Raw genomic sequence first — 21,451 nt, forward strand, 5'->3', positions numbered from 1 at the left:
TTTTTTATCAAAAAATATTCTTTTACCTAACAAAGGGGAAAATGGGTAATATCACCCGGTTATCCCTCAAGAAAAGAGGAGGTATTTTTTTTTATTTTGGATAAAGTATAACCATATCTCCTAAGGTTTGATAAAAGGATACTCATGTGAAACTTACCTGTTTTTTTTAGAGAAAGACACCCTTTACATGAAAAATTGACTAAATTACCCTTTGACAGTTTAAAAGACTTTTTTAACTTTACAATTTAATAAATTGGACCAATCTACCTTTATGAACAATTTATGCATAAAAAAAAAAAGTAACAAAAAAAAACTTTATATTGTTCACTTTTTTTTTTTTTATGTACTTTATAAATGTCCCAACTTCTTAAAAATGTAGACGTCTAAAATAATTTTTTGATCCAATACATATATTTCAAATAAATTATATCTTGTTATTACTTCTTTTTTTTTTCTTTTTTTTTTTTAAATTAAGATGCTTAATTATTTCATCTAAAAAAATTAAACCAATCTTTTTTCCTTAAAAATAAAAAATATGGTACCAGTATAACTTTATGCATCTTAAATTATATATCAAATATTATGCATTTCCCAACATAAAAAGGAAAAATAATAATAATAAAACAAATGGAAAAAAAAAAAAAAAAAAAGGCATGCATAAAGTTATACTGGTACCTATTTTCTTTTATATTAGGAAATACATAATATTTTATATGTAATTTAAGATGCATAAAGTTATACTGGTACCATATTTTTTTTTTTTTATTGAAAAGAGATTGGTTTAATTTTTTTAGATGAAAGAATTAAGCATCTTAATTTAAAAATAAAAAAGAAAAAGAAAATAAGTAATAACAAAATATAATTTATTTGAAATATATGTATTGAATCAAAAAATTATTTTAGACATCTACATTTTTAAGAAGTTGAGACATTTAAAAAAAAAAAAAAAAGAAAAGAAAAGTGAACAATATAAAGTTTTTTTTTGTTTTTTTTATTCATAAATTATTTATGAGGGTAGATTAGTCTAATTTATTAAATTGTAAAGTTAAAAAAGTTTCCTAAACGGTCAAAGGGTAATTTGGTCAATTTTTCATGTAAAGGGGTGTCTTTGTCTATTTTTGAACCTTCAGGGGTGCCTTTGTCCAAAAAATAAATAAATTTTCTCTAAGTATCTTTTTGCTAAACCTCATATAGTGTGACTATACTTTATCCTTTTATTTTTTTTGAACAGTATTATTATTATTATTATTATTATTATTATTATTATTATTGGAAACTGTAATAGTTACAAGGACTTTTGAAGCAAAGGACCCAATAATGATAGTAAAAGAATAGGTGAGAAACAGAATCTTCTCTGGTAAAGAAAATTCAACTTTTAACCATTCTTGTACTTTCACTTCTGTACTTTTGAGTTTTGAATTACTGTTTTTTTTTTTTTCCCCAATTTGTTTTTTATATATACATTGTGCTCCGTGCATATGAAAACACAGTAGGAACTGTATGTGTTAGAAGTGAATTATAGAATAAGACACCACAGTACCTGTTAATAATTACAAATAATCGTACTGCAATACTATTGAATTTTGATTTAATAAGAAGAGACGAAAACAAGAAAAAGTTCCTTTAAAAAATAAAAATAAAAAACTTTTACATTAAATGCCTGGACCACAACGGTGATCACGCATCTACATCTCAAGCAACCATTTTTTGCGCAAAAAAACATTACCAAATAGTGTGGATCCAATTTCCATTTGGACATTCCAATGTCCAATGTCCACCGAAAAAAGAAACTTCACTGAAGTCTCCATTACATTACCTGCAGCATTCTTATTGACGGGTAAAAGTCAATACGCAATTCTTTTACAAATTTGATACGCGATTCATATATGCCCGTTCATATTTACTTTATTCGAGTTTTTTACACCGCAGCCGATACCACGACCAGTACTGCGAATCATGGTAAAACCCAATCTTTAACCGTTGAAGGCAACATGGACCAACTTGAATGTATACCATCATCATCAAACAAACCACGCCCTATAATTTACAAAAGAATAGATCTCTTTCTTCAATAGCATATATTTCTAGCAGACGAACAAATTACCTCTATTCAAGAAACATATAGGTATCGTTATCTGATATATGAATCCCATAAAATGAATTTTAAACCTATCGTATAACGACACTGTATCCCAAAACTATCCAGCATATTGAAACTGAGATTGACATCACATTATGCAACTTGCTAGTTCTGGATCACAACTGACTTGGCCAGCCCCGCCTGCTCTATTGTCTGTTCCAAATCAGTGAGTTGTTTGGGAGGGAAACCCACTGCTTGCAGTTCATAAGACCTATCCCCGCTAGGCCTCATTGCATCAATGAAGGCACGGATATCTCTGATCGTATGGTGGTAGTTGAAGCGCGAAACAACTCGGGTACCATCTGCCAACCTGACCTGAATTGAGGTAGAAGGTGATGTGTTATCCACAATTACACCCATGGTTGGAGGTGGAACCGTGTTGACGGAAGCAGAAGCATCAGCCTCCATCGGCGTGGGGCTGCTGCTGGAGCTCCTACCTAAAGTTCTTCTTGCACCCTGAAATGGAATATGGCTCTGAAATGGAACATGGTGTTTCTCAGGTTCCTGCATAAGGGAAAATAAGATGCCAGATCAAGATGAGTAGCAGAGACCGGTGATAAAAAAGAAACAACGGCGAAATAAACTACGCACAGGAAATTCTTTTCCCATCATCATGACATTAACACGCACTGCAATCCTCGTATTAGCTGGCTCAAATTCTTTTGGACACTCAGACTTCCTGATGTTCTGCAGCGAGAAACAAATGAATTACATAATTACATCCCCATTCCACACCAATAGAACAGAGTCAATAACTAAGATCTTTCTTATAGAAATTATTTCACTCCAGGTAACTTAGATTGGTTCAAAACTGGATGAATTTGTAAACCTTAGACTTCTACTTTTTTAAGTTAAAAGCAGACTGTACATCCAAAGGAAGTTTACAACCAGAATACTAAATAAAGATCCAATATTTAAAAATAAAAATAAAAACTTTGACCACAAATGGATCTTTTAATCATTTCAAAAACATATTTTTATTTATTTATTTAGGGTAAAAGCATGTGTGTGGAAAGGAAAAATAAGAAAGTATCAAAATCTTATGCCTCAGCTTGAATTGTAGAAACGTTTCACCCTTGTTTGAACTTTGATGCGTTCAATGGAATGGACTGAAAAATATTCCATTAAATTCATCATTACTTTCATAAACACATATATGCAATGCACAAGACATGATTAACTCCAAATTTACATGCAAACTCCATTGCTGAATCATAAAACTTGAACTATCAATACCAATCTGGACAGAAGTTAAAAAGATGCTACCTCCAAGAAGGATGCATTTTCAGGATCATCCAACCTCCGAAATGAACCATCATCTACTATGAACCCATTACTCCACAAAACGATGTTGTGAATGATCACTGCAGGCTGCCCAGCATCATATGACACTGCCCAATCTGGGAATAGCCTCCTTGTTCCAATAAAGCCCCATGAGTTTGCTTTGAATGGATCTTGAACAACCAATCCACTGCAGATATGGTCTAAGGTTAGCCAAACCTTAACAGAGATTGAAGTACTTATTTTAAGATTATTTGAGACTAAATGCAAAAAATCGCCACGTTAATATACAACAAATGCACATTATTAGCCTAGTAAGCCTTTCAACATAATTTAAACACAAATGTAGTTCAAAATGTGTCAATGGATGAAATAGAACATAACTAACATTGTTGTGATAATATATACACGCACGAACGCACGCATATGAGAATGTCAACAATTAAATGATCCATAATTCATCCTTAAATTTGAGAATGCTAGTAACAAAATAAGCACGTGGCTTAAATTAATATCATAATCTTCTTTCTTTAACTATTAAATTTAAACTGGGAAAGATCTAAGCAAGTAAAAAATACTTGGAAAGCAAGCTCAATGTTTCATTAAGGCCTAGTGCTTTCTCTCTCTTTTTTTTTTTCTCTTTATTTATTTATTTATTTATTTGTTCATACATACCATGCATGGATGACGTTGGATGTGATTGCTATGTTTTTTTGGTAACTACCTTTTTTACATCTCACTATACAAACAGTGGATAAATTTCTTGCTTGCCGGTGAGCAATAGATCATTACCCTATATATATATATATGGGGTTTAAAAGGGAGGAGACGAGGAGACAAGGAAGTTTCAATTCATATTTCAACTAAAGCTACTGCATTCTGAATAAAAAAATCAGACTCTTTTCTGACTCATGCTTCAAGTCATGCCATCAAGAAAGGGGGGGAAACGGTAAGAAATGTGAAGCTGCCCAGGCCTTTTCCTTTTGTCTAGAGACGTATTGGCCTCTAAAAAAGGCTTCTTGCACTCGGAATTCAAGACATCCTCGCAACAATCTCCACTTTTGTTTGAATTCCATAAAACCTCATAAAGAGAAATGTTCTCTCATGTATTCTCCACATAAGTCCTTAAAAGGCCAAACAACTGCATACAGCAATGAAATCCAAGCAATGCTTGAAACTTGAATCTAGGACGACACCAATACAAACACTCAACATGTAGAATGAACGTCAGAAAAACCAAAACACGTTGTCAACAGAAATTTTTTCTCAATTAAACAGGATAATAACATGTTTGACAAAACAAATAGAATATACAAAGATGTACACACGACAACCAATGAATTAACACATAAGCATACCCTCCAAAACTCAAGAAACCCCTAAAAAGAGAATTTATTTAACTTAGTTAAGTCCAAAGAGTCGCAATTAAGAGAATTCCAACTGGCGAAAGATATTAGGGATCAATATTTCAGTTTCTTCCATTTTCTTGCAATTTCCTAGCAGCCTAACAGAGACAAAAAGAGAGATGAACAAGAAAAGAATCAATAGAGAGAAAAACCTCTCTGTGCCACTAGTGTAGTACTCCTACGGCTCATCGAAGTCACCATTTCTGGCCTGACGATTCAGACCAAAAAGTGTGTGAATGCCACCAATAGAAGGTGATGTATGATCCACAGCTAGACCCATGGATGGTGGTGGAGCTGTGTTGAGGGAAGCAGCAGCCTCCATCAGCATGGTGCTACTGGCACTACCTAAAGTTCTTCGGCGTTTCCCAGGTTCTTGTACAAGGAATATAGGCTATGCCAATTCAACATGAGTAGCAGAGACAAAATTAACATGAGTAGCAGAGACCAGTGATAAAAAGAAACAAAAAAGAAAAAGAAAAAGAAGCTGCGGAGAAATACACTACGCACAGGGAAATCATTCTCCATCCTAAAGAGATTAACATAAACTGCAGCAATCCTCCTATCCGCTGGCTCAAATTCTTTTGGACGCTCAGACTTCCTGATGCTCTGCAGCGAGACACAAATGAATCACATAATTACATCCCCAATCCCCACTAACAAAAATAAATAACTAAATAAAAAATAAAATTTGGATAATTGAGAAGTCAATTCAAAGATCTCCACCAATAGAACAGAGTCAATAAAGGCAGACTTGATGAATTTGTAGAAAATATTTTTAATTTTTTCACTCCAGGTAACTTAGATTGGTTCAAAACTTGATGACTTTGTAAACCTTAGACTTCTACTTTTAAAAGAAAAAGGCAGACTGTACATCCAAAGGAAGTTTACAACCAGAATACTAATTATAGGTCGAATATTTTTTATAAAAAAAAATTTGACCACGGATCGAACTTTTAATCATTTCAAAAGTAGATTTTTATTTATTTATTTAGGGTAAAAGCATGTGTTTGGAAAGGAAATATAAGAAAGTATCAAAATCTTATTTCACTCCCCACTAATCTTTGCTTTATTATACAAATTGAAGCCTGCAATATCAACGTCAATATTAGAAATGTTTTATGCCTCAGCTTGAATTGTAGCAATGTTTCACCCTTGTCTCAACTTTGATGTGTTTAATGGAATGGACTGAAAAATATTCCATTAAATTCATCATTACTTTCATAAACACAAATATGCACTGCACAAGGACATGATTAACGCATAATTTACAGTGCAAACTCCAATGCTGGATCATAGAACTTGAACTATCAATACCAATCTGGACAGAAATTAAAAAGATGCTACCTCCAAGAAGGATGCATTTTGAGGATCATCCAACCTTCGAAATGGACTATTATCTACTGTGAACCCATTCCTCCAAAAAACGATGTTGTGAGTGACAACTATGCGCTGCTGAGCAGCAAATGACACCGCCTCTCCTGAGAGCAGCCTCCGTATTCTAGTAAAGCTATTTGAGTTTGAATACGGGTAAGGAACATTAACATGTGAGTTTGAATATGGGTGAGGAACATTAGCATGTGAGTTTGAATACGAGTGAGGAACACTAGCATGTATTTCTACAGCACTAAATTGTCTAGCCTGATTGAAAATTGCATTTGCCTGATGAACTTTCGTTGGATCCTGAACAAGCATTCCACTGCATATATGGACTAACGTCAATCGAATCTTAACAGTTAAGACATAAGTATTTATACTAAAATTATTTGAGACTAATGCAGAAGATAGCCAAGTTAGAATAGATGCACATTATTAGCCTAGTAAGCCTTCTGACACAATTAAACACAAATGTAGTTCACATGTGTCAATGGCTGAAATAAAGCATAACTAACAATGTTGGTATGTGTGTGTGTGTACAAGGATCTTAACAATTAAATCATCCATAATTCATCCTTAAAATTGAGTGTGCTAGTAATACAATAAGCATGTGGCGTAAATTTATATCATAATCATCTTGCTTTGATGCATAAATTTTAAATGCGAAAGATCTAAGCCAGTCAAATATGCTTGGAAAGCAAGCTCAAGGTTTCGTCAAGGCCTGGTGTTTTATTCTTTTTCATTTATATGTGTGTGTGTGTGTGTATAATATATTGAGGGTTTCGAAGGGAGGAGGGGAGAGGACAAGGGAGTTCAACTCATATTTCAAATAAAATCACTGCATTCTTATTAAGAAAAATAGACTTTTATCTAACTCATGGTTCAAGTCATGCCCCCAAGAAAAGGGGAATGCAAATCTTCCTAGGGCTAGGCCTTTTCCTTCTGTATGGAGAACTATTGGCCTCTGAAAAAGGCCTTAATCAGAATTCAAGACACCATCACAACAATCCACTTTGGTTTAAATCCAGGACTGGGATTAAGCACCATGTCCATCGGATTATCATCCTAACAAGGCATTTGACCTCAAGAAAGGGGGAAATGTGATGCTACCTAGGACTTTTCCTTCCGTCTACAAACCCATTGGATCTCCGAAAAAGGCCTCTTGCACTCAGAATTCAAGAAATCATCGCAACGATTTCCATTTTGGTTTGAATTCCATAAAAGTGTCATAAAACCTCATAAAGAGAAATGTTATCTCACGTATTCTCCACACAAGTCCTTAAGAGGCTAAACAACTGCATACGTCAATGAAATACAAGCAATGCTTAGAACTTGAATTGAGGACTAGGGTTGATCATCATGTCAATCGGATTATCAGCCCCTCTATATCTTGAAAAATCCTCCTGAACTTAAAATTCAATACACCAATACAAACACGCAACATGTAGAATGAATGTCAGATAAACCAAAACAAGTTTTTATCAGAAATGTTTCCTCGATTAAACTGGATAATAACGCATTCGACAAAACAAATAGTATATACATATATGTACACACTCAACACAACAAGAACAATCAAATTACTAACACATAATCATACTCTCAAAAACTGCGAAAAACCCTAAAAGATAGAAATTTTCATTAACTTTGTTAAGTCCGGCCGATTAAGAGAATTCCAACCGACGCGAGATTTTAAGAATCAATAATTTCAATTTCTTGCATTTTCCTAGCAGCCTAACAGAGACACGAAGAGAGTTGAACGATAAAAGAGTCGAAAGAGAGAGAAACCTCTTCTTGCCACCAGTGTAGTACTCCTACTATTCAGATCGGACGGCATGCGAATATCACCTGTACGCCCTTCAGAGGTCCTTTTGTTGGAAGATGAAGAGGCCATGCGATTCCTCAATCTCAAAGGAATTAGTGCAATTTCTTCTGAGATAGTGCAAATTTATCTTTTTAAAACCCTCTTTAACTTCCTTCCCTCTCAAGAAATCCGTGAACTATTTTAACAATTAAACCCTAAACCACCCTTGTAAACACCAATTTTGCACTACTTTAAAAAAAAACACATACACACACTAAAGGGCTAAGTATCAAATTTAGGGTGTTCAAATTACCCGTTAATCTATTAAATTGATCCAAACCAATTCAATTTGTATGATTCGGTTTGATTTTTTGATCTCATAGTTCGGTGATGGTTTTAAAAATTAACAATCCTCACTCAGCGGTTCAATTAACAGATTTAACCCTGAAAAAATAGAACTGATCCATTAACTAAACCGATTCGATCCGTGAATTATATTACATAATATATATAATTATATGTATACTTTAAGATATTATTTCTATTTATTTATTTTTTATTCATTATTTGTTTTTAAAATTCAGTGTATCTAAGTTTCTAACCCTAGATTTTCTAACATAAGGTCTGCCGCCTCCTAGTCTCTGTCTCTCGACTCTCTTCCTTAGTTCCTCATTTCCAGAGGACTGATATGAGTAAACCCCTTTGCAATCTTTACCTGGAACACATATACATTTATGCACATGATGCTGGTCTTTAGTTATCTTATATTCTTTGGATGTTACTAAACTATTTAATTGAAGTCCAAAAAGCTGGGTTTGAGGCTGCCCACTCTGAGTTTGGTTGTTAGCGGTTGACTGAGACATATGATGCCATTACTGTTGGTGCTGTTGAGTTTGGTTGGTGCCAAAGTGATGAAACGTCTGCGGTGGGGTGAAAATTGGGGACGCAAACCTCGTTGAAAGGATTTCCGTTGGTGGCTGGGAGTTCCAGTCCAGTTGTTATCTTAAGCCGCTGCACTATAATATAATTATATTGGGCTGTTTGAAAAAGCCTAATTCGTAAAAACCGAACCGAATCAATCCGTTATTTCACGGATCGATTTGGTTCAGATTGAGAGTCCTCACAGATCAGTTCGCTTTCAGATTTAGCGAATTCGTATGGATCGAATTAGTTTGAATTTTACCCAAAATCAAACCAAATCAATCCGTGATCAGCCCTAATCAAATTGCCTAAACCCAATTCACTCAATAAACATTGATAAAATGCTCCAATTGCATTACATATGCTTTTAAAAATAAAAATTATTATTCTAAAACGGATTGTAACTTTTTGTGAAAACTCTAGATGAAAGCTCAAATAATGGCCTCGCTCAGCTCTTGACGAATAAGGTTCAAAACGAGGATTTCGCAAAGATTTCTCCAATTTTATTACTATTCTCATATCTTTAGAGTTTGTAATTTAATTAATCCTCAAAATGGTAGTTGGGACCCAACAAAAATCACAAATGAGTATGCCATGCTTGCATGTGGGAGAGAGTAAGAATGCCATCAAGTGGCTATATCACATGAGCAGAAAAATATGTAGTTTAAAGCCATGCAAGAAGAGTGAAACTCTTTGCATGAGAACCCATAAAAAATCTCAAATATATATATATATTTTTTTGAGCATTGAATTGGACGATGAATCTGACTTTTAAGGGATTAAGATATATAAAAAAATATTATTTTAAAATGTGCACAAATTTTCCTGGATTCCTTAGGGGTGCTTTAATACCTTCCCCCTATATAACCGAACTCCCAATCTCATGAATCTCAGTTACGCAAACTTACCTGGAGCCCCTATGAAACAGAAAATTTTTAAAAATATCTTTAACAAGTATTTTAAATATCATACTTTTTATGAAATATATAGGTATGACCGTATGTCCAAGGTTGTGTAGGGACTCTATAAATGCCAACGTTTCAATTCGCATCATTCCTTCTTGTAAACTGTATCTTCAAGAACAACCGAGTTGAAAATTCGGGAGCCAGAATACATTATTTTATGAAAAATGATATTTTTGATGACAAGTTCGTACCAACAAAAAAACCTACATCCATGAGTCACTATGCCATTAGTTTTCTTTGATGAAACTGTCTCCCTACATTCTAGTTTTTCCGACAACGGTGTGCCCGTGGCTCTCTCTCACTCATCTGCTTCCTCTCTCTCTACATCCTCAAAATTTTAATTTTCTCAAACTTTCTTAGTCGGTAGGATGTTGGTTTTTCTTAGTCCGGGTCGTATAGCACCACTCTTATTTTATATATTTTTAAAAAAAAAAAATGATAATTTTGACGACATCTATCTATTGACTTAAAATCGACATAAATAAAAAATACTAATTTGGCAAGTCATGTAATACTTCGTAATAACCATAAATGTTCTCTCTTGTTCGCACGATCTCCTTTGCTGCTGTCGCCATTCATTTGAAATCATTGGCCACAGCCAATACGACCTGGTGATAGAGATCCATCTCTGCCTGCGAAATTATCCCAAAATCTCAGAGATATATCACAATTTTTCTCTCATTGAAAAAAAAATCAATTCACATTTGAAGCAATTAGGGCTATAAAACTAAACATTTTTGGTCTTCTTCACTTATCGGAGATCCGTTTCAATCCCAAATTTGGCCTCGCCATCGTCGTCTTCAACTCCACCTCACCTGTCGGTGATTTGTCCGGCAAGTACTCAATGTTTTCTTCAACTGGATTGAATTTGACATTATTGATCATATGTATTTTTTTATTATTTTTTCTTTCTTGGGGATGTTGAATCTAACTACTAGGCACAATTAGAGTTTGTTGTGATTGGAAGAGAGATGATGCATGATTACTTGGGTGGAGAGATTAAAAAAAGAAAGGAAAAAAAAGAGAAGAAGAAGAACTGGCCCACACAATGATATACGTATTTTTGTAGGTTTTTACTAGTGGGGGAAATAGCACTACTCTTAAAAAAAACACTAAATTGTTAATTACGCTAACCATCTTGTCAGCTAATTCTAGTTGTGTGCGTTCTGTGCAATTATGTACAGCATAGCATGCCAAACAGTGCTAACCATCTTTTCAGCTAATTCTCTTTCTATTTGTGTGTGTTCTGTGTATTTATGATTTTATGTACAGCATAGCATGCCAAATAGTGCAATGAGTTTGTGTACATGTATGTGTGAGTCTAAGCTTTGTTATTTGACAGTCAATTGAGATTTATCAGAATAAACAAAAAGTGGGACACCAATCTGAACCAAACAATAGATGAATGAACAAGGGAGAGCAAACCCAAAACTTGAGAGTTGTGATTGGAAGGATACATGTCAAACTCAGACCAATCTAGTGATTGATTCCATAGCAAAATATTTCAGCAGAAGAAGATAGCAAAGACACTTAATACTAAACAATTTAAGAATTGAACCAATAAAGAAAAGTCCCAATCTTACATGGGTGAGATCCAAATAAAATAAGCAGAAGACACAACAATTTCTTCACACAATTGCTTTGTTGAGATGACAAGAGACTCTGCATGACAAATCAGGACTTGCTTGATCTGATCACATAACCAAATCTGTTGAAATCTGTTGAGATTCAACTCGAAAGATCTGCAATAACAATACCCAAAAATTGGATACTTTATGCTCCTCATTGCTAGGTACTGTCAATTAACGAATATACATAGTATTACCTCTGCATCAAAAATGATGAAAGGATATATATATATATATAGAGAGAGAGAGAGAGAGAGAGTAGGGCATATACAATCTTCATGTAATATATGAATCCCATAAAATGAATTTTAAACCCATCAAATAACCAAATGTATAATGTGTATCCAAAATCTATCCAGTATATTGAAACTCAGACTGACATCACATTGTGCAACTTGCTAGAGTTTCTGGATCACAACTGAATTGGCCAGCCCCGCCTGCTCTATTGTCTGTTCCAGATCAGTGAGTTGTTTGGGAGGGAACCCCACTGTCTGCAGTTGATAAGTCCTTGCCCCGCTAGGCCTCGATGCATCAATGAAGGCACGGATATCTCTGATTGAATGGTGGTAGTTGAAGCGCGAAACCATGCGGGTGCCATCTGCCAACCTGAGCTGAATAGATGTAGAAGGTGACGTGTCATCCACAACAAGACCCACGGATGGTGGTGGAGCTGTGTTGAGGGAAGCAGCAGCAGCAGCCTCCATCGGCGTGGTGCTGCTGGCACTACCTAAAGTTCTTCCTGCACCCTGAAAAGGAATCTGGCGTTTCTCAGGTTCCTGCACCAAAGGAAAATTGGATGCCAAATCAACATGGGTTAGCAGAGACAAAGTCAGCATGAGTAAGCAGCAGAGACCAGTAAAAAGAAGCAACCGAGAAATAAATAAACTACGCACGGGGAAATTTTGCTCCTTCCTCGTGAGATTAACATGCACTGCAATCCTCCTATCTGCTGGCTCAAGTTCTTTCGGACACTCGGACTTCCTGATGCTCTGCAGTGAACAAATGAATTACATAATTACATCCCTACTAACAAAAATACATTAATTGAGATGTCAAATCAATCATAAAAGATCTCCACCAATGGAACAAAGTTGATGATAAAGACCCTTATTATAGAAAACATTTCTAACTTTTTCACTCCAGGTAACTAATAGATTGAATCAAAACTTGATGAATTTTTAACATTTCTTCTTTTCATTGCCCACTCACTCACAATGGTTAATTGTTGCTTCTTCAATATGTAAATTGAATCTTGCAGTATCAATCTCAATCTCAATCTAAATATTAAAAATGTTTTATGCTCAGCTTGAGTTTTAGCAACGTTTCACCCTTGTTTGAACATTGATGTGTTAAACGCAATGGACAGAAAAATATTCCATTAAGTTCATCATTACTTTTAAGAACACAAATGTGCACTGCACCAGTTACCTGACATGATTTAGGCAGAATTTACAGTACAAACTCCATTGCTGAATCATAAAAACTTAAACTATCAATACCAGGACATAAATTTAAAAAGGTGCTACCTCCAAGAAGGATGCATTTTCAGGATCATCCAACCTCCGCAATGGACCATCATCTACTGCGAACCCATTACTCCAAAAAACGATGTTGTGAGTGACAACTTGAGGCTGCTGAGCAGCCTGAGCAGCAGGTGACACCGTCTCTCCGGAGAGCAGCCTTCCTGTTCCAGTAAAGCTTTTTGAGTTTGAAGACGGATGAGGATCATCAGCAGGTTTTTCCACAGCTCCAAATTGTCTAGCTTGATTGAAAATCGCATCCACATTATTAGCTTTAGATGGATCTTGAACAAGCATTCCACTGCAGATAAGCACTAAGGTTAGCCAAATCCTAACACTTAGACATAATTATTTATCCTATAATTATTCGAGACTAATGCAAAAAAAAAAAACCAAATTAATATATTCAACACAATTTAAACACAAATATAGTTCAAAATGTATCAATCGAAAGGATGAAATAAAGTATAACTAGCAGTGTTGTTATATGTATATGAGAATGTCAACAATTAAATGATCCATAATTCATCCTTAAAATTGAGAACAAAATAAGCATGTGGCTTAAATTTATATCATAACCTTCTTGCTTTAACGAATAGATTTTAAATCAGAGCCAGTAAAATATACTTGGAAAGCAAGCTCAAAATTTCATCAAGGCCTAGAACTTTCTTCTTTTTCATATATATATATATTGGGGGTTGGGAGGGAAGAGAAGAGGGGTCAAGGGAGTTTCAATTCATATTTCAACTAAAGCTACTGCATTCTGATTAAGAAAATTATAGACTCTTTTCTGACTCATGCTTCGAGTCATGCCCCCAAGAAAGGGGGAAAATGGTAGGAAATGTGAAGCTGCCTAGGCCTTTTCCTTCTGTCTAGAGACCTATTTACTTCCGAGAGAGGCCTCTTGCACTCAGAATTCAAGACACCAACACAACAATCTCCACTTTGGTTTGAATTCCTTAAGACCTCATAAACAGAAGTGTTCTCAAATGTATAAACAGCAATGTTCTCACATGTATTCTCAACAATTAAGAGGCTGAACAACTGCAGACACCATCAAATCAAATCCAAGCAATGCTTGGAACTTGAATCCAGGACTAGGTTGGATCATCATGTCCATCACATTTCATCGGATTATCATGCTAACAAGGCATTCGACCCCAAGAAAGTGGGGAAGATGGTAGGATATGTGAAGCTGCCTAGGCATTTCTCTTCGGTCTACAGACCTATCGACTCTAGTCAGTAGTCAAGACACTATTGCAACAATCTCCACTTTGGTTTGAATTCCATAAAACCTCATGAACAGAAATGTTCTCTCATGTATTCTCCACAGAAGTCCTTAAGAGACTAAGCAACTGCCTAAGGCAATGAAGTCCAAGCAATACTTGGAACTTGGATCCAGGACTAGGTTTGACCATCATGTCCATCGGATTATCAACACCTCCTTCCCTCCTTCTTCTCTCCTCCCCTCCCCACCTATATCCTGGAAACCCTCTTAAACTTAAAATTCAAAATTCAAGAAACCAATACAACACGCAACATGTAGAATGTCAGATAAACCAGAACACGTTGTTAACAGAAAAGTTTCATCGCCTAAACTGGATAATAACGCATTTGACAAAACAAATAGTATATACATATATGAACACACTCTTAACACAACAAGAATAAACTAATTACTAAAAAATAAACACTCTCTAAAAAACTTCAGAAAACCCTAGAAGAAAAGGAATACGATTAACTTAGTCAAGTCCAAAGATTCGTGATGAAAAATTCCAACCGACAAAAAATCTTAACAATCAAAATTTCCATTTCTTCCATTTTTTTGCATTTGCCTAGCAGCCTAACAGCGAAATGGAAAAAGATAAACAAGAAAAGAATCAAGAGAAAGAAAAACCTCTTCTCGCCACCAGTGTAGTACTCCTGCGGCTCATCAGAGTCACTATCAGATGCATCGTCTTTAGCCTGACGATTCAGATCGGACAGCGTGCGAATGCGCCCAGTGGGGCCTCCAGAGGTCCTCCTGTTGGAAGATGAAGAGGCCATGGGCTTCCTGGATCGGAGATCGTAAGGGTTCGGGCGCGGAGACGGGGATCGGGAGCGAGACGGCGACGGAGAGGGAGAGCGCGACCGAGGGAGGTTGTGATCGCTGGCGTCGGCGTCGGCGGCGGCGGTGGTTTCAAGAAAGGTGGAGACGGCGAGGTCTAGGTCGTAGTTGTGGCTCTCCAAGAAGAAAAGAGCTTCTTCTTTGGAAGAAGAGGTGATTTCACAGAATGTGCTGACGAGATGAGTTTGGTTCTCTGTTATCTTCTCTGCCTGCGCAGCTTCGTTGTCCATCTTCGCAAGCAAAAACTTGATGCTTTTCTTGTAAAATAGACTCTCTCTCCCCTCCTCCTCTATATATATGGTTCTAGAAAGTAGTATGGTGCGGGTGCGGGTGCGGGTGCGGGTGCGGGTGCGGGTGCGAGTGTGCGGGTGCGATTGCTAGTGCGAGTTTGCGAGTGCGAGTGCGAGTGCGAGTTTGCGACTGTTGGCTGGGTACTAAGGTCAGGTCTCTTTGCAATTTATTTTTCTTTTCCTTTTTTTTTTTTTTTTTTTTTTCATCTAACTAAATAAGTCTTGTGGAAGTTAAAAAATACAAAATAAAAAACTAAGCCTTACGGAGTATATTATTTTCTATATTATTTTTACTAGCAAATAAAATTATTTTGTTTTTAAAAAATAATAATAATAAAGTTAAATTGCACTAAACCCCTGTGCAAAATACGCCCTACTATTTTTTGTGATAATATAAACAAGCAAAAGTTACAAATTAGTAAATTACCCTTTCTCTCACATTCGAAAATTGAAATTTTGGGTGTTAAAGTGATCATCACACACGTGACACATGGACTGCTGAGAAGTTTGTAAAATTAATTGTAATTTTTTTTTTTCACAAATTATTTGTAAATGATAAAATGGGTAATGTGCAAAAGTATTTTCGTCAAAAAAAAAAAAAAAAAAACTAAGTCCCGTTGTAGTTGAGGAGGACTGAAAAAAAAAAAAAAAATCATGGTGGATAACGTTATATTGTGTTTGGTATAAATTATTAAAAAAAAAAAAATAAAGGAAATGGAAGAATTTGGAGGAATATAAATTAAGCATGATGAGTTGTATCATACTTCCAAAAATAGAAGAAAATAAAAACAAAAGTCGATAAAGTATAATAAGACTTTTGAATATTGATTTTGTCCTTATTTTTTTATATTTTTATAAAAAATAAAACTTATGAAAAATAGTGTGATAGTAAATTCATTAAATAATATTTTTTCATTTCATTTCATTTATTTTCTTTTATTAATCACCAGACACGATACATAGTTAACACTATTTTTCTTTTCTTTTTTTCTTTTTTTTTCTTTCTAACTAATGTTATCAATTTTTTTTTCCATTGTACCAGACATAGCAATAAAGGAGAGTATTTTGTAATTATTTTATACTACAAGGGGTTTTCTTTTAATTTGATCTAATTAAAAATAAATAAAAAAAGAAGGCAAGATTACTCCACTCTTATATAATTGCACTTCATTTTCATTTTCTTTTTTAGCCCTTAAACTCATTAATTTACCATTCCTTATTTACAATGCCTCATTCCATATTTTATAATACCATAACTACCCTTTTCACTAAAAAATTTATTTTTTTTACTTTCTCTGGTAGGCTTTTTGTTTTCCTAATAATAATAATTATTATTATTATTCAACACAATTAACATACATCATAAATAAATTTAATTATTACAACATTTAAAGGGGTTCAAGAAGCAAGAATAAATATATTTTTCCAAACTTCTCTAACTTTAGTCACAACGGTGGAATTAGCAAGCAATTTCCAAGATTTACTACTTAATACTGTAATTAAAATTTTCTGGTTTTAATTTTCCGTCAATCATAAAACGTTTACGTTTGTCATAGTTATCTCTCTCTATCATGCATTATTTCTGTCTCCTTCCTGAAGATTGTAGTACATGAGATAAAGTATTAAAACTTCTTTCTAAACTTGTCTTCTTGTGCTAGTTGTTATGAAAACTAATACTGGGGTAACAAAATGTATCTATCAATAATAATAATAATAATCACCATACTTATGATAAAACACTAAGGTATCCACAGTTCCAATCATCCTGAGACAAAAATGGGATGTTGTGTAAATTTTCTGTAAAGGTAAAAAAATAAATATAAATTAATTAACCATTGCTAAAATACCATCTATTTAGGTAAAATCTAGTTTTTAAAAAAAAAACATTTGACCCACTCGAAATTTTAATTAGACATTATCTAATAACCTAGTTGGTAAAACGTCCAGCTTCCTTAGCGGGTAGATGCATCCTTCGAGTTCCCCTCTTTTAACCACACGAAGTTATATTAATTGGGCCTCGCTAAACATTCGTTTAGTGGATATTTTACGAAACTATGACAAAAACCAAGCTAGTGAAGATCAGGTTAAGATTTACATTGATTGTATTCTTCCACAAATTTCATCCATGCAAAAACTAAACTCAAGCACAGGTAATCAATTCCGAGCTGAGATTGAATACAAATCCAATGTCCCGTGGGGTACTTCAGACAAGCATGGTTCAGTACTTCAACTTGGCTGTTTCTTTTTTCCCTTTGATTGATCTAACAAGGGACCTACTACACTTAAATGAGCACAGGACAATAATTGTAGCTATTGCAGTTCAAAATTCATCACTCTTCACTACAAATGATTCACAACAATTTTGCCAAACAACTTCAATTATTTTGTCTGGTGGCATTCCCAAGCCGAGGAACTACGACAGGTCCACCGCGGACCTTTTCAAGAGCAAAGCTTATCCTCAATGGCCGACCGAGAAACGCCTGCACAGAGTAAAGCCACATTAGTTGGAAGCTTTGTTTATGTCTACATTATCTACTCGCACATTCAAATGAAAATTTTCTATGGGAAAAACAGTTCGAGTATGGTACTAAGCATCGGCTCACCTTTCCATCCATGGCATCTTTTGCACAACCTGCTTCTTTATCTTTCGAAAAATTTACAAACCCAAAGCCTCTTGATCTACCGGTTTCTTTGTCATACATTATCCTCACTATAACACACATACATCCACATGACTTGGCATTATGTTAGAATTAACACAGCAGTACAAAATTCATCATAAATGGGAAGTTCTAACTTTCAGAGGCAACTTCAATTTTTATCTTTAATATTAAATAAATAACTAAAAATCTAATTGCAATACAATATGGATATAGAAGGTTTTAATTAGTACAACTAGAAATCATAAAATCAAAACAAAATGTTGTGATTTGCAATCTCACCTACCGTCAAAGCTTCAATTGGGTGTGGATTAGGAGGATAGAATCTAAATAAGCGAGCAAGCAGTTCGAGAATCATAAGAATTTTGTAGTGGTTTCATAAATTTCTGCTTGACAAATTAGAATCTCCCACTTTTAAAGTGTTGCATTTATGTTGTTTTCCTAGTGTACAAATTTACTGTTACTGAAGCCAATTAATAGAATAAGCTCACTATATTCCAATTTTAATGAGCAAATCAAGAATGAAAACGGTTTTCAATGTTTTTTTCCCTACAGGGGATGCAATGAACAAAGTTGCATATATTTCATACTATTTTCACCCCATCCACACCAACCATGGGATAGATAAAAAGTTGAAATATGTGAATTCTCAACCCATACATTAAGAACCACATCAAGTTTCAAAGATCAGAAGTCAACCCTCATCACACAACCCTCCTGTATCGGACATGAAATAGTTTCTAGAACAATAAAACAAATATACAGGCAAACAACTAAATCAATTATCTTACATTTTTCTTTCTTTTTCTTCTTTGATATATTCTGATCAATATAAAACCATTGCAAGTTAACTTGGCACTCAGAGAGCATTAAATAATTCAACTCCAGGATGGCAACAGGCAAAAGTGCGAAATATAAATGCAAATTGAAAGTGTGGATTGCCTTTGTCGAAACATGAATCAACACATATGCAGAATTTTAAGTAAAACAAACACTTTCTTGGAAATGAAAGGAAACTTTTGCTACTCTCCTTCTCTCTCTCTCAAAGGCCAGTACTAGTGCCAATCAAATGGGGGTGGTGGGCGGGATAGACTCAAGAAATCTCTAAACTCTCTCTCTCTCTCTCTCTCTCTCTCTCAAAGGCCAGTACTAGTGCCAATCAAATGGGGATGGTGGGAGGGACAGACTCAAGACATGTCTAAACTCTCTCTCTCTCTCTCAAAGTCCAGTACTAGTGCCAATCAAATGGGGATGGTGGGAGGGATAGACTCGAGATATGTCTAAACTCTCTCTCTCTCTCTCTCTCAAAGTCCAGTACTAGTGCCAATCAAATGGGGATGGTGGTAGGGATGGACTCGAGAAATGTCTAAACTCTCTCTCTCTCTCTCTCAAAGACCAGTACTAGTGCCAATCAAATGGGGGTGGTAGGAGAGATAGACTTGAGACATGTCTAAACTTTAGCATTTTTTGCACAACATGGCTGCTAGCAAATTCGAGCTCATGTTCCTATGATCAACCCGAGTTTTAACCATTGCACCAGCAGCAATCCAATGACACTTAAAATGAGGGAAATTTTGATTCTATTATTTGGGCTTCAGGCAAGTATTTGTTTTCGTTCAATCCCTTAAACCATTCGAATTTACAGACATCCACTCTTCCTCCTTAAATACTAAAAGGCGAGAGATCAATGAAGTGAATTAAGCAATACAAAATCACAAACCAATAGACCACGCTCAGATTAATCTTACGTAAGACGATTCTTAAGAAATTCCAAACCGATGTTTAGACCACATTCATGGACCAAACTTCTCCAAACGATCATGGTTTAGTCAAGAAAGAATCTTTCATATCAATATACACCCATCTGTGATCAGTCAGGCATTTTGTCAAATACGTAGAGAACTAAATGAATTAACGAAGAATATGCAGAAGTGCCAATCAAATGGGGGTGGTGGGCGGGATAGACTCAAGAAATCTCTGAACTCTCTCTCTCTCTCTCTCTCTCTCAAAGGCCAGTACTAGTGCCAATCAAATGGGGATGGTGGGAGGGACAGACTCGAGACATGTCTAAACTCTCTCTCTCTCTCTCAAAGTCCAGTACTAGTGCCAATCAAATGGGGATGGTGGGAGGGATAGACTCGAGATATGTCTATACTCTCTCTCTCTCTCTCTCTCAAAGTCCAGTACTAGTGCCAATCAAATGGGGATGGTGGTAGGGATGGACTCGAGAAATGTCTAAACTCTCTCTCTCTCTCTCTCAAAGACCAGTACTAGTGCCAATCAAATGGGGGTGGTAGGAGAGATAGACTTGAGACATGTCTAAACTTTAGCATTTTTTGCACAACATGGCTGCTAGCAAATTCGAGCTCATGTTCCTATGATCAACCCGAGTTTTAACCATTGCACCAGCAGCAATCCAATGACACTTAAAATGAGGGAAATTTTGATTCTATTATTTGGGCTTCAGGCAAGTATTTGTTTTCGTTCAATCCCTTAAACCATTCGAATTTACAGACATCCACTCTTCCTCCTTAAATACTAAAAGGCGAGAGATCAATGAAGTGAATTAAGCAATACAAAATCACAAACCAATAGACCACGCTCAGATTAATCTTACGTAAGACGATTCTTAAGAAATTCCAAACCGATGTTTAGACCACATTCGTGGACCAAACTTCTCCAAACGATCATGGTTTAGTTAAGAAAGAATCTTTCATATCAATATACACCCATCTGTGATCAGTCAGGCATTTTGTCAAATACGTAGAGAACTAAATGAATTAACGAAGAATATGCAGAAGTGGGATCATATATTCGGTTAAGAATGTTTATGTATTACCTTCAGTGACCTCCCCAAAAGGAGAGAATGCGTCCTTCAATGACTTCTCGTCCACTGACCATGACAAACCTTGAATACCCAAATCAAAGAAATAACATAAGTTGTAAGAATGCCAATATAAATATACATAAATACATTATATATATATAGAGAGAGAGAGAGAGGAACCGGCAACAAAAAGTTTATTGTTGGGTGGAGGAGAGGAGGAAGGTGAGGAAGGAGAGCAATAGCAACGCCAGTTTGAAGTTGGGCTCTGAACTGATAGAATTCTTCTAGCAAAATACACCAAACTGTTGTTTTTCATTGACGATGACAATTCTGTGAACACTGACCAGTTCAACCAAACAAGCCTCTGCGACGAATCCACTTTTACCTTTAGTTCGTCCTTTTGGGTTGGGCTTTTTGTGAGACCAAATCATCACACCCAAATCCAAAATATGTGAAAAGATAAATATATAAATAAATAAATCCAACCTAAAGTTAAAATTTTTAATATTGCAATTTTATCTTCACCAT

At 35.3% G+C, this 21,451-nt stretch overlaps 3 protein-coding genes across 3 annotated transcripts; all 3 read right to left on the reverse strand.

The window, feature by feature from the left end:
- Positions 1 to 2,245: 2,245 nt before the first annotated feature.
- Positions 2,246 to 10,466, reverse strand: LOC132309631 (plant UBX domain-containing protein 4-like). The gene is made up of 7 exons (XM_059807922.1): positions 10,407 to 10,466; positions 9,835 to 9,843; positions 8,957 to 9,016; positions 7,990 to 8,015; positions 6,172 to 6,523; positions 5,335 to 5,433; positions 2,246 to 2,644 (listed from the first exon to the last, which is right to left on the reverse strand). The coding sequence occupies exons 1-7, from the start codon at positions 10,464 to 10,466 to the stop codon at positions 2,246 to 2,248; spliced, it is 1,005 nt and encodes a 334-aa protein (XP_059663905.1).
- Positions 10,467 to 11,785: 1,319 nt separating this feature from the next.
- Positions 11,786 to 15,410, reverse strand: LOC132307394 (plant UBX domain-containing protein 4-like). Its single transcript, XM_059805129.1, has 4 exons — positions 14,937 to 15,410; positions 13,046 to 13,340; positions 12,413 to 12,508; positions 11,786 to 12,295 (listed from the first exon to the last, which is right to left on the reverse strand). Exons 1-4 carry the CDS (start codon positions 15,374 to 15,376, stop codon positions 11,918 to 11,920), a joined length of 1,209 nt encoding a protein of 402 aa, XP_059661112.1. The 5' UTR covers positions 15,377 to 15,410; the 3' UTR covers positions 11,786 to 11,917.
- Positions 15,411 to 17,506: 2,096 nt separating this feature from the next.
- LOC132307398 (glycine-rich RNA-binding protein 4, mitochondrial) lies at positions 17,507 to 21,372 on the reverse strand. Its single transcript, XM_059805132.1, has 4 exons — positions 21,104 to 21,372; positions 20,936 to 21,004; positions 18,040 to 18,146; positions 17,507 to 17,916 (listed from the first exon to the last, which is right to left on the reverse strand). The coding sequence occupies exons 1-4, from the start codon at positions 21,237 to 21,239 to the stop codon at positions 17,812 to 17,814; spliced, it is 417 nt and encodes a 138-aa protein (XP_059661115.1). The 5' UTR covers positions 21,240 to 21,372; the 3' UTR covers positions 17,507 to 17,811.
- Between the last annotated feature and the right edge of the window lie 79 nt (positions 21,373 to 21,451).

This window comes from Cornus florida, unplaced genomic scaffold (genome assembly GCF_030987335.1).
Source record: "Cornus florida cultivar Cherokee Brave unplaced genomic scaffold, ASM3098733v1 CherokeeBrave_3.0.0_Hap2_Chr05, whole genome shotgun sequence".
In the NCBI taxonomy this organism is placed as follows: domain Eukaryota; kingdom Viridiplantae; phylum Streptophyta; class Magnoliopsida; order Cornales; family Cornaceae; genus Cornus; species Cornus florida.